Source organism: Coregonus lavaretus (assembly GCF_964263955.1).
Source record: "Coregonus lavaretus genome assembly, chromosome: 1".
NCBI classification, from domain to species: Eukaryota; Metazoa; Chordata; class Actinopteri; order Salmoniformes; family Salmonidae; genus Coregonus; species Coregonus lavaretus.
This window is the reverse complement of record NC_139988.1, coordinates 50,385,951-50,405,136: the sequence shown is the minus strand read 5'-3', so window position 1 is coordinate 50,405,136 and position 19,186 is coordinate 50,385,951. Positions and strand designations below refer to the sequence as shown.

General features: G+C 45.7%; 1 protein-coding gene across 1 annotated transcript in view; it reads left to right on the top strand.

The window, feature by feature from the left end:
• LOC311133406 (uncharacterized protein) overlaps positions 1-19,186 on the top strand; it is a gene marked incomplete at its 5' end in the record, with an annotated part of 44,405 nt that overhangs the window by 19,455 nt on the left and 5,764 nt on the right. Inside the window, 6 exons of the mRNA XM_084166901.1 lie at positions 6,046-6,237; positions 6,534-6,614; positions 6,720-6,832; positions 7,109-7,167; positions 7,417-7,506; positions 18,078-18,121. Coding sequence (XP_084023027.1) covers positions 6,046-6,237; positions 6,534-6,614; positions 6,720-6,832; positions 7,109-7,167; positions 7,417-7,506; positions 18,078-18,121 — 579 coding nt within the window. The remainder of the gene's footprint in view (positions 1-6,045; positions 6,238-6,533; positions 6,615-6,719; positions 6,833-7,108; positions 7,168-7,416; positions 7,507-18,077; positions 18,122-19,186) is intronic.

Sequence of the window (19,186 nt, the reverse complement as noted above, 5' to 3'; positions counted from 1 at the left end):
CACTGTCAGCCCTTGTCAACAAAGGCAAGAAGGAGCACTTTCTCAGCATCTGTGGATTGTGTGTTGACTGTTCTCATGATGCAGCACAACCAGTTTATGAAACTGAGGTTTTGGGGACATAAGATGTTGGCTTGCCATAGAGCCACTTTTTATACTTTACAACCAACGTTTTAAGAACAAACAAACTCTGCCCCCTTCTACTCATCTCCCCACTGTCACGATCGTTGAGAGACGGGTCAGACCAAGGTGCAGCGTGGTATGCGAACATGTTTATTTAATGAATAAACACTCACAACAAAACAACGTAACATGAAGTCCAAGGCTATACACAATACAAGCCTAACACAGGAACAAGATCCCACAAACATAGTAGGCAAACAGGCTACTTAAGTATGATCCCCAATCAGAGACAACGAGCGACAGCTGCCTCTGATTGGGAATCACACCCGGCCAAACATAGAAATACAAATCTAGATCCTACACATAGAAAACATCACATCGATTCCCACACCCTGACTAAACCAACAAGAGTTCCATACGTCAGGGCGTGACAGTACCCCACCCCAAAGGTGCGGACTCCGACCGCACAAACCTGACATAACAGGGTAGGGTCCGGGTGGGCATTCCGCCTCAGGTCTGGTGCGAGGAGCAGGGACGGGCCGTACTGGACTGGGAACACGCACCACTGGCTTGGTGCGAGGAGCAGGCACGGGCCGGGCTGGACTGGGAACACGCACCACTGGTCTGGTGCGAGGAGCAGGAACGGGCCGGGCCGGACTGGCGACACGCACCACTGGTCTGGTGTGAGGAGCAGGAACGGGCCGGGCCGGACTGGGGACACGCACCACTGGTTTGGTGCTAGGAGCAGGGACGGGCCGTACTGGACTGGGAACACGCACCACTGGCTTGGTGCGAGGAGCAGGAACGGGCCGTACTGGACTGGGAACACGCACCACTGGCTTGGTGCGAGGAGCAGTCACGAGGCGTACCGGACTGGGAACCGGCGCTGGAGGTCTACGACTGTACCAGTCCTTTACTCTCCGCGCCCAGTCCTCCTCCAGTGAGGACTCCTCCCTGAGCCCCCACGAGTGCAGTGGTCGGGGCTCTTCTCTATCGATCCCCGACCACCCTTTAGCCCCCCAAACATTTTTTTTATTGGGGCTGTCTCGCGGGCTTCCTCCTCGGCCGACGCCTTCTGTGTTCCTCTCCTGCCTGGGCCTCCTCCTTCGCCCAGGGTCCTTTTCCTGCCAAAATCTCCTCCCATGTCCAAAAACTCTTCCCCACCTGTGTCCAGGGTGTATGCTGCTCCTGGGTACGCTGCTTGGTCCATTTTTGGTGGGATCTTCTGTCACGATCGTTGAGAGACGGGTCAGACCAAGGTGCAGCGTGGTATGCGAACATGTTTATTTAACTAATAAACACTCACGACAAAACAACGTAACGTGAAGTCCAAGGCTATACACAATACAAGCCTAACACAGGAACAAGATCCCACAAACATAGTGGCCAAACAGGCTACTTAAGTATGATCCCCAATCAGAGACAACGAGCGACAGCTGCCTCTGATTGGGAATCACACACGGCCAAACATAGAAATACAAATCTAGATCCTACACATAGAAAACATCACATAGATTCCCACACCCTGACTAAACCAACAAGAGTTTCATACGTCAGGGTGTGACACCCATCCGCCTCCTTTGTGGTGGATCATCCTGTCAGGGGGGGTGACTCAATGGGCCGGTGGAATGAACCAAACACAGCCCATGGATGGGGGTGTTCTATATCCTGAGATCGGTTGCTACCTTATTGTGGAGGTTTGAGAGGAGTCCTGTGTTTGAGGAGAAACTCTCTTGGCTTAAAGCAAGGTGGACCACTAACCAAGGGACCATGCTGTTAATTTGGTAGGGCAGATTACTTCAATTTATTTTGATGGGGAATCACCCACTGTAAATGCATGGGCATGTCTGCAATGAATGGATGTAACTCTACTATGTTGTTGTAGGAAGGACTTGCTGACAGTTCCATCCATGCTCTTAAAGTGGCTCTCTGATTATTTTCTCAAATGCCTGCAGAGACACAAGTCTGACTTTAGTGAATTTGCTTTGTGGCTATCGTGGGTGTCGTTTGTAGATGGAAATGGAAATGTTTAACATTTGAAACAACTCTCTTTTATAGTGAATTTCTTCTTTTGAGAATGAAATTATATTATGGAGATGTATCCTTTCCTTACATGATCCATATCATTGCACACAGATATTCCAGTAGTAAAGAGTTTATAGTAAAGCACATTAACTTTATTCCAGAAATTCTCCAGTACATTTACATTTCAGAAGTACAATAAATAGATAATCATTTTAGACACAACCCAAAAAGCACCAACATTTTCTGATAACTTTTGTCACTTCATTAATAGAGCTGTACTGTTGGGAATAATCATTTGCAATGCATATTATGTTATGAGCTGTAGTTGCACATTCATGCACAAAAACCTTTGAGGTTGTTCATCCTCATAGACCAACATAGCTACTGTAGTACTGTGCCTTCAGAAGGTATTCATATCCCTTAACTTATTCCCCATTTTGTTGTTACACCCTGAATTCAAAATTGATTAAATATATATTTTTCTCACCCATCTACACACAATACCCCATAACGACAAAGTGAAAACATGTTTTTAGAAGATTTTGCATATTTATTGATATTGAAAATACAGAAATATCTAAATTACATAAGTATTCACACCTCTGAGTCAATACATGTTAGAATCACCTTTGGCAGTGATTACAGCTTTGAGTCTTTCTGGGTCTCTAAGAGCTTTGCACACCTGGATTGTACAATATTTGCACATTATTCATTTTACATTTCTTCAAGCTCTGTCAAGTTGGTTGTTGATCATTGCTAGACAGCCATTTTCAAGTCTTGCCATAGATTTTCAAGCCGATTTAAGTCAACTGTAACTAGGCCACTCAGGAACATTCAATGTCGTCTTGGTAAGTAACTCCAGTGTATATTTGGCCTTGTATTTTAGGTTATTGCCCTGCAGAAAAGTGAATTTGTCTCCCAGTGTCTGTTGGAAAGCAGACTGAACCCTTTTTTCATCTAGGATTTTGCCTGTGCTTAGATCTATTCCATTTATTTTTATCATAAAAAACTCCCTAGTCCTTGCCGATGACAAGCATACCCATAACATGATGCAGCCACCACCATGCTTGAATATATGAAGAGTGGTACTTAGTGTTGTGTTGGATTTTCCTTAAACATAACGCTTTGTATTCAGGACATAAAGTTAATTTCTTAGCCAAATGTTTAGCATTTTTACTTTAGTGCCTTATTGCAAACAGGATGCATGTTTTGGAATATTTTTATTCTGTACAGTCTTCCTTCGTTTCACTATGTCGTTTTAGATTAGTATTGTGGAGTAACTACAATGTTGTTGATCCATCCTCAGTTTTCTTCTATCACAGCCATTAAACTCTGTAACTGATTTAAAGTCAGCATTGGCCTCATGGTGAAATCCCCGAGCGGTTTCCTTCCTCTTCGGCAACTGAGTTGCCTGTATCTTTTAGGCTTGCCATAACAAAGGGGTTGAATACTTATTGACTCAAGACATTTCAGCTTTTAATTTTGTATTCATTAGTAAAAAATTCTAAAAACAATTCCACCTTGACATTATGGAGTGTTGTGTGTAGGCCAGTGACACAACATCTCAGTGTAATCCATTTTAAATTCTGGCTGTAACACAACATAATGTGGAAAAAGTCAAGGGGTGTGAATACTTTCAGAAGGCACTGTAGGTCAAAGCTGTGTGATGGAAAACCTTGGTAGAGCATGGGTGAAGTAGGCATTGTGGTGCTCATGTGATTTTCCTTTCTTGTTTGGCTTCAGACCAATGCCTACTTCTCACTTAAAATAGTTTTATTATATATATATATATATATATATATATATATATATATATATATATATATATATATATATATATATATATATATATATATACAGTGAGGGGGAAAAAAGTATTTGATCCCCTGCTGATTTTGTACGTTTGCCCACTGACAAAGAAATGATCAGTCTATAGTTTTAATGGTAGGTTTATTTGAACGGTGAGAGATAGAATAACAACAAACAAATCCAGAAAAACGCATGTCAAAAATGTTATAAATTGATTTGCATTTTAATGAGGGAAATAAGTATTTGACCCCCTCTCAAACAGAAAAATTTCTGGCTCCCAGGTGTCTTTTATACAGGTTACGAGCTGAGATTAGGAGCACACTCTTAAAGTTACCTGTATAAAAGACACCTGTCCACAGAAGCAATCAGATTCCAAACTCTCCACCATGGCCAAGACCAAAGAGCTCTCCAAGGATGTCAAAAATGTTATAAATTGATTTTAATGAGGGGAAATAAGTATTTGACCCCTCTGCAAAACATGACTTAGTACTTGGTGGCAAAACCCTTGTTGGCAATCACAGAGGTCAGACGTTTCTTGTAGTTGGCCACCAGGTTTGCACACATCTCAGGAGGGATTTTGTCCCACTCCTCTTTGCAGATCTTCTCCAAGTCATTAAGGTTTTGAGGCTGACGTTTGGCAACTCGAACCTTCAGCTCCCTCCACAGATCTTCTATGGGATTAAGGTCTGGAGACTGGCTAGGCCACTCCAGGACCTTAATGTGCTTCTTCTTGAGCCACTCCTTTGTTGCCTTGGCCGTGTGTTTTGGGTTATTGTCATGCTGGAATACCCATCCACGACCCATTTTCAATGCCCTGGCTGAGGGAAGGAGGTTCTCACCCAAGATTTGACGGTACATGGCCCCGTCCATCGTCCCTTTCATGCGGTGAAGTTGTCCCTTTAGCAGAAAAACACCCCCAAAGCATAATGTTTCCACCTCCATGTTTGACGGTGGGGATGGTGTTCTTGGGGTCATAGGCAGCATTCCTCCTCCTCCAAACACGGCGAGTTGAGTTGATGCCAAAGAGCTCCAGTTTGGTCTCATCTGACTACAACACTTTCACGCAGTTCTCCTCTGAATCATTCAGATGTTCATTGGCAAACTTCAGACGGGCCTGTATATGTGCTTTCTTGAGCAGGGGGACCTTGCGGGCGCTGCAGGATTTCAGTCCTTCACGGCGTAGTGTGTTACCAATTGTTTTCTTGGTGACTATGGTCCCAGCTTCCTTGAGATCATTGACAAGATCCTCCCGTGTAGTTCTGGGCTGATTCCTCACCGTTCTCATGATCATTGCAACTCCACGAGGTGAGATCTTGCATGGAGCCCCAGGCCGAGGGAGATTGACAGTTATTTTGTGTTTCTTCCATTTGCGAATAATCACACCAACTGTTGTCACCTTCTCACCAAGCTGCTTGGCGGTGGTCTTCTAGCCCATTCCAGCCTTGTGTAGGTCTACAATCTTGTCCCTGACATCCTTGGAGAGCTCTTTGGTCTTGGCCATGGTGGGGAGTTTGGAATCTGATTGTTTGATTGCTTCTGTTGACAGGTGTCTTTTATACAGGTAACAAACTGAGATTAGGAGCACTCCCTTTAAGAGTGTGCTCCTAATCTCAGCGCGTTACCTGTATAAAAGACACCTGGGAGCCAGAAATCTTTCTGTTTGAGAGGGGGTCAAATACTTATTTCCCTCATTAAAATGCAAATCAATTTATAACATTTTTGACATGCGTTTTTCTGGATTTTTTTGTTGTTATTCTGTCTCTCACTGTTCAAATAAACCTACCATTAAAACTATAGACTGATCATTTCTTTGTCAGTGGGAAAACGTACAAAATCAGCAGGGGATCAAATACATTTTTTCCCTCGCTGTATATATAAATATGGCACCTGCCAGTGCCAACCATCTGCTTTACTATGTGCCAAGACAGTTTGTCACATTATTATTTTTGTCCCCCATGATGACGACTTCTTCTTCGTCTTCGTCTTCTTCTTCATACAGTTAAATTAGAGACAGAACCAAACCTTCCCGTTATAATAGTGCTACACCAGCCTCATGTGAGTCATCCCTCCTCTCCTATTGTCGTCTGTCAGGGAGAAGCCAGGCCACTGGGCTCCAGATCCGTTCACACAGCAGGATGTGGGCGAGCGCTTGGCCTTGGGCAGCACAGAGGCCCTGGCCAACGGCAACAAGGCTGACCTGCAGGCCGCCAAGCGCCTGGCCAAACGGCTCTTCAACCTGGATGGCTTCAGGAAGTCTGACGTGGCCAGGCACCTTAGCAAGAAGTGAGTATACTGGAGCAGTACCAGCTGGTCCCAATTTGATCCATACCCTTCCCCTTGGTCCTTACCCTTCAATGTTTGCAGATCTATAAGGTGGAAGTGGAATCTTTACTATTATATTGCTTATAACTATTCAGACCCCTCACATATGCTAACATTGAGGGGTTAGGGCCAAGATAAGGATAGGAAATGATTTGGGACTGGCTGTACATAGGCCAGGTACCTGGTCACTTCTCTCTGCCTTTGTCTTTTGTTTACCTTTCATGCATAGTAAGTATGTTGTGTGTGTCTTTCTGCAGTAATGAATTCAGTCGGATGGTGGCAGAAGAATACCTCAGTTACTTCAACTTTTCAGGCCTTACTATTGACCAAGCACTACGGTAAGATATCTTTCAGTGGAAATTGTTAAAAATGTAGCACAATGACCTAGTAATTTTTTCCCCCAATGAATGGTGAACACTCACAATGCTGTATGGCATCCACAGAGCCTTCCTGAGGGAGTTTGCCCTCATGGGAGAGACACAAGAGAGAGAGCGAGTGCTGGCCCACTTCTCTAGGCGATATCTACAATGCAACCCCAATGCAATGCCTTCTGAAGGTAAGACAGGGTGAAGAGTGTGTGTGGTCCCGTGTAGCTCAGTTGGTAGAGCATGGCGTTTGCAACGCCAGGGTTGTGGGTTCGTTTCCCACGGGGGGCCAGTATGAAAAATGTATGCACTCACTAACTGTAAGTCGCTCTGGAGAAGAGCGTCTGCTAAATGACTAAAATGTAAATGTGTGTGTTCCAAGGTGTCAAAAGTAGCCACTGTGGGGCACTCTTGCACTGATACTGCACTAGAACTCACTGAAACGTCTCTCTTTCTCCCTGCTCCAGACAGTGTCCACACTCTGACCTGTGCCCTGATGCTGCTCAACACAGACCTGCATGGCCACGTGAGTACCTGTGGGGGAGCCAGGGGCTAAAGAGCTGTGAAGGGCTCATGTTGAAATGTGGGTAAAGAGCTTAAAGTTCTCTGGTCAAAAAGAAAGACCATTGGCCTGAGCAGGAAAAACTCTGGGCCCTGGTTACAGCTTAAGACGATGTGATATATACCCTATAACATATAACTACAGCAGTAGTTTTTCCTTGAGGGCTCCTTAAGGAGACATTGCAAGTGAAGGTGCCCCTTTCTCCCTCCTCAGAATATCGGTAAGAAAATGTCCATCCTGCAGTTCATCGGCAACCTGGAAGGGCTAAACGACGGAAAGGATTTTCCCAAAGAACTGCTCAAGGTGTGTTGAATTAGTTAAAACATACTGTAAAAACACATATAGATGTGTCGAACCATGTGCATACAACCACATGCAAACAGTGGGACCCTTGTTTTAGCTGCATTACCTCTATTTGACCACATGATCTCTTGATATCCATGAATCGGTTTCAGGGTTTTCCAGATAGTTTATTGTTGACGTCAGAGTAACTTGCACCACTGATCAGATGATATTGAGAGAGGCATGTCCTAAAGGGTGTCAGAGAGACATAACATTTCTCACCCTCAGCAGTGGAGGCTGCTGAGGGGAGAACAGTGCATAATAATGGCCGGAATGGAGAAAATGGAATGGCATCAAACACATGGAAACAATGTTTTTGATGTATTTGATACCGTTCCACTGATTCTGCTCCATCCATTACTACGAGCCCGTCCTCCCCAATTAAAATGCCACCAACCTCCTGTGCCTCAGATAGTGTGTGTCCTTTTACAGGCATGATCCAGCATGATGTATTTCCTTCGTGTTGTAGTGGAAGGGGTTTCTGTCTCTAAAGGCTTTCAATGTGGTCTGTTGACCACCTCTGAGCTGTTGCGTGAACAGAGCAATATTGTGCAGATCAGAGAGAGAGCGCCAACATGTTCTACCTCCCACTCTCTCTCCCTCCTCTTGTCCTTCCACTCTCTGCCTCGCTCCTGTGAACAGCATCACCTCCTACTCCCTTGTTTTCATCTCTCCCTCCCTCCATGTCTCTGTGTTTATTACAGTCTCTCTCTCTCATTCTGTTACATATCATATCACCCCATGGCAGAACATTTTCCATCTGCTTGCATGTATTCTTCGCTAGTCCTCCATTTTATTTATCAGGTTTGTCCCTCTTTCCCTCCCTCTTTCTCTCTCTCTCTCTCTCTCTCTCTCTCTCTCTCTCTCTCTCTCTCTCTCTCTCTCTCTCTCTCTCTCTCTGTGTCGTATCTCTCTACCGCTCCTCTGCACTCCGTCTGTGATGTTCCTACCTCTCTGTTCCACCTACCTCTGTGGGAGCTCAGCCCAGCTGCCTGCAGCCCACAGAGATGGCCAAGCTGTGTTCCTCCTCAGGCTCTCTCAGTTAACTATTCATATCACAGCTGAGTGCTCCATTAAATATTATGGAACGCTCCGCAATCGCTTCTGTGTCACTATCTTTCACAACAGACCGACCAATTTGCTATATCCATCTCTTCTTCATCTCTTCATCCATCCATGTTTTTCATCATCCATCCATCCATCCATCCATCCATGTCTTTCATCATCCATCTCACCCTCTGTAATGGTTTGTGCTGGTCTGTAAGGGGTATTAAAGCAGCAACCAGAGAGATTGTCCAAGTCAACAGGTCTGTTTCTGTGTCTATTGGTGCAGAGAGGAGGCTGCCACAGTACAGTAGTCTGTGGGGCAGGGCTCATATGGTAAATGACTGGCAATGGGTGAGAGGGAGGACAGGCCTCTTAAGTAAATGGGAATTTGGCTGTCACATGATACCCCCTGCTGCGATGAGCGTTTTGTCATGGTATTATCATACAGGCGTTACAAATCACTCTGTGTCTTCCTTGCTCGCTGCTTCCACCCTTTTCTCGCTCTTTCTCTTTCTATGTTTCTCTCTCTTTCTTCCCTCCATATTCTTCTCCATATCATCTCTTTTCATAACCTTGTTGTCAGTATTTTGTGTAAAGTATGAGTAATGTTTCTGTGTCTCTTGGGTGGTGATTATGCAGGGGATGTTAATGCAGACAGTGTGGTGTACATTTCCACATGTTTTTCTCTGAGTGTCAAGGGCATAGTTCTCTATTGCTGCGCTGCATATTAACACAACTCATTAAAGTGGAGAGGTTCACTTTGCTTCATACAATCAGCACATCACACTGTTTGTTCAGTTCAAGAGTTTTATTCCAAAAAGCTGTATATCAATTTTCTGAAATGTTGGTAAATTTGCTTTTATTATTTAAAGATCTTATGAAAGAAATTGGTTTGTTTTTTCACTATCTAATCATGGCATGGGGGTTGTTCAATTAAAGGAATGTATTTGTTTGAAATGTATCACTTGATGGTTTCATTTCAGAGAGACAATCATGTTCTTTTGCAAAACGCTATATATCTGCCTCACTCTCAGAGAAATAGGTAGTACTGCTAGATATTACACAGTCGAATGTCACAAATAACTACATTATTAATAAAGAACTGTACAAATGATACATTTGTGACATACATAAAAATAAAATCAATACAGTAATGAGATCTGTATGTAAAACATTTACATTTGACATTTTATTCATTCAGCAGATGAAGGTACCCATAAGCAATCACTTCTAGTGAAAAAACACAAATGTGAAAAATGTGTGGATATAGCGTTTTGTAAATAACCTTTGTTATTGTCATAGGAAACATTAACAGTGAGAGTATTGACATTTTACTCTGTAAATGTAGATCATAGTGGGTCAATCAATTTAATCTAATAATATGACCTGTGTCCCCCGACCCAATACTGGGAAATGGACCCGGAAGATCCACTTCAATGGGATAGATTGCTCTAAAAGACATGTGCCCAATCCCTAAACAACCCCTTCCCCCTACCTCGTATGCACTTATGTAGATCTGAAAAGATTGGATAGGTACAGTATAAGCGGTATGAAAATAACTCCACCTTACCCTCTAAGCTAGCTAGCTATCCTATCCAATCCTTTCAGATCAACACAAAGGGGCTAGGAGATAGGGGGTCAATTTGTGGCACAGCAATTTGACTCAGGCAAAAAAAGTGTTTGAAGGTAAGAAGTAAAGCGCTGTCAACATATGAAGTCCTTTGTGTTTTAGCCCCTGTCATTCTCTGTTAAGACAGCTGCTCCTTTTCATTTTGGGCTGGATGAAATATGACCTCTGTATGCATGTCAACCCCCTACCATCCCACTGGACCGACCACATACACACACACACACACAGATTGCAGTGTGTGTTTAAGAGATGGTGAACTGCTGCTCCTCTCCTCCCGGTTGAGAGGTGCCATGTGACAGTGTAGGGAGATGTGCCTGAATGAAGGAGGTCAGGCTTAAGTAAAGCTACAGAACTCAGGGAAGCACTGAAGCTCATAAGGCATCTGGGATCCAGAACTATCTGACAAACGGACAGAGTGAGAGAGAGAGAGGAAGGGATAGGGACCGACAGAGTGAGAGAGAGGGGAAGGGATAGGGACCGACAGAGTGAGGGAGGGAGAGAGAGAGGAAGGGATAGGGACCGACTGAGTGAGAGAGAGGGGAAGGGATAGGGACCGACAGAGTGAGAGAGAGGGGAAGGGATAGGGACCGACAGAGTGAGAGAGAGAGAGAGGAAGGGATAGGGACCGACTGAGTGAGGGAGAGGGGAAGGGATAGGGACCGACAGAGTGAGAGAGAGGGGAAGGGATAGGGACCGACAGAGTGAGTGAGAGAGAGAGAGGAAGGGATAGGGACCGACAGAGTGAGGGAGAGGGGAAGGGATAGGGACCGACAGAGTGAGTGAGAGAGAGAGAGGAAGGGATAGGGACCGACAGAGTGAGGGAGAGGGGAAGGGATAGGGACCGACAGAATGAGAGAGAGGGGAAGGGATAGGGACCGACAGAGTGAGAGAGAGAGAGGAAGGGATAGGGACCGACTGAGTGAGGGAGAGGGGAAGGGATAGGGATAGGGACCGACTGAGTGAGAGAGAGGGGAAGGGATAGGGACCGACAGAGTGAGAGAGAGGGGGCCACTTGATGAATGATTATGATTATCAAAAAATGATACATCTTATTTATGTTGTTAGTCAAACTAAACCAACTCCATTGAGTATGAACATGTAGTTTGCCTTCAACTCTGCACAGTACAAACTGTAGAGAGTCCAGACTGTACAGAGTACGGTACCACCACCCTGGAATTATTTTTAGCCATTACCAGATTGAGGGAGGCTCAGACGGAGGATTATTTTCCTCAGTGACCTGGAAATAGATCTCAATCAGGAGTTTATGACTCTTTTGGTATATACAGATTTGTTTAACAATGGTATTACATTATGTTCTGTACATTGCTCATCCCATAGGTGATACTTTTCTGTCCTTTTTGTACAGCCTACATCTCAGCCCTCAAATTAGTAGCATTATCTGTAATGCAGACTATGAGTTACTGTATTATAAAGGGACCATTGTGTCATACTTCTACCTACAGTGCCAAGTGAAAGTCTACACACCTGTTGCACTGTCTTCAAATTTTATCTAAAAAGGGATTACATTGGATTATTTTCCTACGGATCTACACAACCTACTCCACTTTATATAAATGTTTCCATATTAATAAAATAAACCCCAAAGATTTCCGTGATTGCGTATGTCTTCACACCCCAGAGTTAATACTTGGTGGAATCACTTTTGGCAGCAGTTACAGCTGTGAATCATTTTAAATAATATTCTACCAACTTTGCTCTTAGGGCAACATATACAGTGCATTCGGAAAGTATTCAGACCCCTGGACTTTTTCCAATTTTTTTTACGTTACAGCCTTATTCTAAAATGGATTAAATACAATTTCTTCCTCATCAATCTACACATAATACCCCATAATGACAAAGCGAAAACAGGTTTATAGAAATGTTTGCAAATTTATATAAAGAAAAACAACAAATACCTTATTTACATAAGTATTCAGACCCTTTGCTATGAGACTCGAAATTGAGCTCAGGTGCATCCTGTTTCCATTGATCATCCTTGAGATGTTTCTACAACTTGATTGGAGTCCACCTGTGGTAAATTCAATTGATTGGACATGATTTGGAAAGGCACACACCTGTCTATATAAGGTCCCACAGTTGACAGTGTATGTCAGAGCAAAAACCAAGCCATGAGGTCGAAGGAATTGTCCGTAAAGCTCCGGGACAGGATTGTGTTGAGGCACAGATATGGGGAAGGGTACCAAAAAATGTCTGCGCTCAGGACCTCAGTCTGGGGTGAAGGTTCACCTTCCAACAGGACAATGACCCTTAGCACACTGCCAAGACAATGCAGGAGTGACTTCGGGACAAGTCTCTGAATGTCCTTGAGTGGCCCAGCCAGAGCCCAGACATGAACCCGATCAAACATCTCTAGAGAGACCTGAAAATAGCTGTGAGGCGACGCTCCCCATCCAACCTGACAGAGCTTGAGAGGATCTGCAGAGAAGAATGGGAGAAACTCCCCAAATACTGTCACGATCGTTAGACGGAGTAGACCAAGGCGCAGCGTTGAAAGCAAACATACTTTATTAATCGAATGATAACACGAACAGCGAAACAAAACAACAAATGATACGTGACATCCAAAGGACAAACCTAACTAGGAACAAACCAACTGGAAACAAGATCCCACAACTATTGTGGGAAAACAGCCTCTATAAATATGGCTCCCAATCAGACAACCAGCAACAGCTGACACTCGTTGCCTCTGATTGGGAACCACTCTGGCCAACACAGAAATACAATACATAGAATATACACACCCTGGCTCAACATATAGAGTCCCCAGAACCAGGGTGTGACAGTAACCCCCCCTAAAGGCGCGGACTGCGACCGCGCCTAAACATCAACAAACCAGGGGAGGGCTGGGTGGGCATTCCTCCTCGGAGGCGGTTCCGGCTCCGGGCTTGACCACCACCCTTCAACCATCCCCCCATGGCGCCCCTGGTCCGGTCTGGCCCCGTTGGCTGGAGCTGGACTGGACATCGTAGAAGCGGATTGCTTCAGCTCCGGTGTGGAGCAGCTGACCGGTACCTGACCAGGCACCGGTGACCCAGGCACGGGTTGTGCCGGACTGACGACGCACACTCCTGGCCTGGTGCGTGGAGCAGGGACGGGCCGGACCGGGCTGACGATGCGCACCCCTGGCTTGGTGCGTGGAGCAGCTACGGGCCGGACCGGGCTGACGATGCGCACCCCTGGCTTGGTGCGTGGAGCTGGAACGGGCCGTACCGGGCTGACGATGCGCACCCCTGGCTTGGTGCGTGGAGCAGGAACGGGCCGGCCCGGGCTGACGATGCGCACCCCTGGCTTGGTGCGTGGAGCAGGAACGGGCCGGACCGGGCTGACGATGCGTACCCCTGGCTTGGTGCGTGGAACAGGAACGGGCCGGACCGGGCTGACGATGCGCACCCCTGGCTTGGTGCGTGGAGCAGCAACGGGCCGTACCGGACTGACGATACGCACCCCTGGCTTGGTGCGTGGAACAGGAACGGGCCGGACCGGGCTGACGATGCGCACCCCCGGCTTGGTGCGTGGAACAGGAACGGGCCGGACCGGGCTGACGATGCGCACCCCTGGCTTGGTGCGTGGAGCAGCAACGGGCCGTACCGGACTGACGATACGCACCCCTGGCTTGGTGCGTGGAGCAGGAACGGGCCGGACCGGGCTGACGACTCGCACCCCTGGCTTGGTGCGTGGAGCAGGAACGGGCCGGGCCGGGCTGGCGACGCACACCGTAGGCTTGGTGCGAGGAGCAGGAATAGGCCGGGCCGGGCTGGCGACGCGCACCGTAGGTTTGGTGCGAGGAGCAGGAACAGGCCGGGCCGGGCTGACGACTCGCACCGTAGGCTTGGTGCGAGTGGCAGGAACAGGCCGGGCCGGGCTGACGACGCGCACCGTAGGCTTGGTGCGAGGGGCAGGAACAGGCCGGGCCGGGCTGGCGACGCACACCGTAGGCTTGGTGCGAGGAGCAGGAACCGGCCGGGCTGGGCTGGCGATGCGCACCGGAGGCTTGGTGTGAGGAGCAGGAACAGGCCGGGCCGGGCTGGCGACGCGCACCGTAGGCTTGGTGCGAGGGGCAGGAACAGGCCGGGCCGGGCTGGCGACGCGCACCGTAGGCTTGGTGCGAGGAACAGGAACAGGCCGGACCGTACTGGGAACACACACCACTGGCCTTAAACGGGGATCAGGAACGGGCCGGACCGGACTGGCAATACACCTCAGTACCTCTCGCCGTGCCTCTACAACTTCCTTCCCTCCTCTCACCAATGGCTCCCGTAACCCGGTGGCCTTCTCTCCTCGTCTCCCATTACGCCCTGTGGCAGCCTCCTGCTGCCCAGTCGCCCATGCCGTGTGCCCCTCCCTAAAAAATGTCTGGGGTTGCCTCTCGTCCGTCCGACGACGACACTGTTGACGCCGTTGCTCCTCTCTCGCCAGGGCCTTAATCTTAGCCCATGGCCCTTTGCCCCCGAGCATGTCCTCCCAGGACCACGATTTGCCCACCTGGGCCATCGCCAACCTCTCCAGCTCCTTTCCCGGCGCTTCCTCCAATGTCCAGGCCGCCTGCTCCTGGACACGCTGCTTGGTCCTGGTATGGTGGGATCTTCTGTCACGATCGTTAGACGGAGTAGACCAAGGCGCAGCGTTGAAAGCAAACATACTTTATTAATCGAATGATAACACGAACAGCGAAACAAAACAACAAACGATACGTGACATCCAAAGGACAAACCTAACTAGGAACAAACCAACTGGAAACAAGATCCCACAACTATTGTGGGAAAACAGCCTCTATAAATATGGCTCCCAATCAGAGACAACCAGCAACAGCTGACACTCGTTGCCTCTGATTGGGAACCACTCTGGCCAACACAGAAATACAATACATAGAATATACACACCCTGGCTCAACATATAGAGTCCCCAGAACCAGGGTGTGACAAATACAGGTGTGCCAAGCTTGTAGCGTCATACCCAAGAAGACTCGAGGCTGTAATCGCTGCCAAAAGTGCTTCAACAAAGTACTGAGTAAAGGGTCTGAATAGTTAGGTAAATGTGATATTTCCGTATTTTTTATTTTATATAAATTTGCAAAATTTTCTAAAAGCCTGTTTTTGCTTTGTCATTATGGGGTATTGTGTGTAGATTGATGAGGATTCTTTTTTTTTTTTTAATCCATTTTAGAATAAGGCAGTAACGTAATAAAATGTGGAAAAAGTGAAGGGATCTGAATACTTTCCGACTGCATTGTATCCATTGATTTTGTCAAAATTGCTCAAGCTCAGGAATTGTGGTTAGGAAATCATTAATGAACAGCAATATTCCAACCTTGTCTCTGATTTTCAAGCAGACTGGACCGTTCAGGAACACTCAACAACACCTCTTGGAAAGCCATTCTGGTGTGTCTTTGGCATTAAAATGTGTGTAATACCCACAACATGATGCTGCCACTACAATACTTGAAAATACAGAGGATTAACAACATTGCATTCACTCCACATTACTGGCCTGTATGACAAAGTGAAAAGATGGAAGCCTGTTTTTTTTTAAATCACTTAAAATCATATATTCTGTTTACAACAAGGCCGTTAAGTAATACTGCAAGACAACACGGCAAATAAATACATTTTTGGGCCTAAATTAAAAACTACAGTGAAACCCTCTGTATTTTCAAGTATTGTGGTGGCAGCATCATGTTATGGTTATGCTTGTCAGCGGTAGGGAATGTGTAGAGCAGGTTGTGTAAATCGGCAGAATTTTTTTCTCCCATTTTTGCAAGGGGTTGTAGACTTTCACTAGGCGCTGTAGACTGAGCATTCCTTTATATTACACTGTTAGACTGGTGGAAATGGAGTGTGAAAAAGTCTGCATTTTAAGAAAACTGTGATATGTAGGCAAATGATTGACATTTCAAGGAGGGAGGGATCTGAACAGAAAACATGGACTGGGATTTGTTGCTCAGCCGGAGAGAAATGCGCATAGAGAGAGGGGGGAAAGCGAGAAAAGAGAGGGGAGTGAGAGAGAGTGAGTGAGAAAACAGAGGGAGGAGAGAGTGAGCTCTCGGTCCTAATCATCAGCTTTCTTTTGTCACTGCGATTCTGTCTGCTTTTTCATCTGCAGCACACAGGAAAATAGATTGAAAAGAGAGAGAGATAAAAGGAGGAAAAAGGAGTGCGAAGCACAGAAGATATTTTCTGTCCTGGATCGCATATAGAGGTATTTTCTGAGGGAAATAAGAGACTGACGCATACGGAGGCGAAATAAGTGGATGTGTGGAAACCATTTACAAGTTTGAAGACAAACCTGTGAAGAGGATAGGATCCAGGAACGGAGGGAGAGAGGGGACCTGTTCAGTCCCTCATCCTCAAGCCACCAAACTGTCATTAATAGACAGCAACAGGATAGTCCTAGCCTCCTAGCCTCCTAGCTCCACCTGCCTCTCTCCCACATCTGTATTCTGCAACCTTGGATACAGCATCTGTATTGTCAAGCCTTGGATACATGTTGTTGGGTCCCAGAGGACGTGACAAGGCGTCAGTTTTAGGGTTCTCTTCACAGCTTGCCTGTGAGTGAGTGGGTGGAATTGTCTCCCTCCACCCGCACTCGCTGTGTTGGGAGTGTGTGTGTGCACTGACGTACATGTGCGTGTGAACTCAATTGCTTGTTTGCTCACTGCTGTCTCATGTTTGTTACGATCGTCTTAGGCATTCTTCAGCCTCGTTAACTGGGTTGTGTTCACCTGTGAGTGTGTGTGTGTGTTTGTGTGACTCTCTTGGGTATCATTGGAACTGTATCTATGGTGGAACTGTATGTATGCACCAGCTCTTGCGTAACATGTTGGCAACTGCATGACATCATTCCAGAAAGACTTCCACCTTCATAGACTTGACACGGAATGGTGCTAAAGGATTTGCAGTTGCACAACACTGTTTCTCCATACATACATAATGAATGCATAAGGATCCATTATGCAGGAACTGGAGTCCCCTCGGAGGGCTTGAAGCCCATGTTAACCTCATCAGTAGTTTCCTCAAAAGTCCAGTGAAGCGCTGTTAGTAAGATAGACCCCTGTTGTCTGCCTCTCTGTCTGTCTGAAGAGTGACACCTCTATTTAGAGCCGCCACTTTGTGTCATATTCTCTCTCTCTCTCTCTCTCTCTCTCTCTCTCTCTCTCTCTCTCTCTCTCTCTCTCTCTCTCTCTCTCTCTCTCTCTCTCTCTCTCTCTCTCTCTCTCTCTCTCTCTCTCTCTCTCCCCTATCTTTATCTTAAACTGAATCCAGTACGTTTTGGTGTTACGCTTTGAAAGAGGCCATATAAAGAATCCGTGGAACCTTCGACCAATCTCGCTTTATCCCTCCCTCCAAAAACTCTTACCCTCTAGACCCTGCTCCCATTGGTTCATCATTATGATTAGTGTAAACAGCATCCACTCCGATGGGCGGAATCGCTCCCGCTCTCTTTGCTCTGTGCGTGTTCGGCGGGACTTCAGAGTAATGGACCCCTTCCGCTACCCCCGCGCCCCCCGCTCTCGTTCCCTCAAACCCTTGTCCTTCCCTGACCTGCTGGGAAGGTCCCAAGATGGACAGAACCACCCACAGGCCCGCAAGAAGAAGGCACAGCTTGGAAAATGCAGGGTAAATTTGTGTGGTTTAATTTGGTCGAAGCAGCGATCAGTGTGACTAATAAGATCAGTGTGAACTGGTTTATTCAGGAGCTCTATTGATAGTTGTCCGACATGATACCAGGATGTACCAGGATGACCAAGGGTCCCACCACACTCATTCAACGCACACATGCATGTACACACGTTTTCATATGTGTGACGTCTGTTTTGTCTGGTCTTTTTTTCTAGGCCTTGTACAACTCTATCAGAAACGAGAAGCTCCAGTGGACCATGTAAGTGTACTTAGCAAAAAATAAATATTTTTGTTTCAACTAATTATTATTAAGTAACTGGTTCCACAGCCTTTTCTTCTTTTTTTTTTTACTCAACATTTCGGACCAAGTGTTACCTGAAGAAAAAATAAAAATAAACGGGCCCCAAAAATTCAGTCAACTTAAAATGATGTTTGCTCAACTTGTCTCATATGTTCATTCAACTAGAAATTATTATTTGGGCATCTTACATAAAAAAGGCTGTGGAACTAGTTACACACACAGTGCTTTTACCATACAATGCTTTCAACTTACATTTAATTTATACAGTAACTAATATTATGTCCTCACCTGGGATTTGAACTCCCAACCGCATGTTCACGGCATTCCAATCTTCCTGCTACACCACCATGTCTGTGTCAATGACTGATTTCACCTGTATTGCTACACTTTTCACTTCAAAGTAAATCTCAGCTTTGTTAAAAGTACACTCAAGAAAAACTATTGTATTTATTATAGTTAGTGATTAAGGAGTAACATTTAAAACAGAGTAATATGCCCCACCAACATTAGACAACCATACAGAAAAACCTAAAATTGCTGAAATAAGTAATCAAAATAAATGATGAGAGATTAGTCTGATTAACTGACATTTTAACACAGACATGGTGGCGTAGCAGGAAAATCAGAATGTCATGAACCAAGAGGTTGTGAGTTCAAATCCCAGGTGAGGACGTTGAATAATAATTACTGCATAAAAGAACATGCACAAAAATAATAATATATGTCAATGTGTGTCAAAAATGTAAGTTAAAAACATTGTATGTTAAAAGCACTATGTGTGTAACTAGTTCCACAGCCTTTTTTTAGGTAAGATGCCCAAATAATAATTTCTAGTTGAATGAACATATGAGACAAGTTGAGCAAACACATCATTTTTAAGTTAACAGAATGTTTGCCTACATTTTCTCAATTTGGAGCTAAGATTGGCCAAAGTATTTTTTTGTTTTGTTCAGGTAACACCTGGACTGAAAAGTTGAGAAAACAAAAAAAGACTGTGGAACCAGTTACTTAATAATAATTACT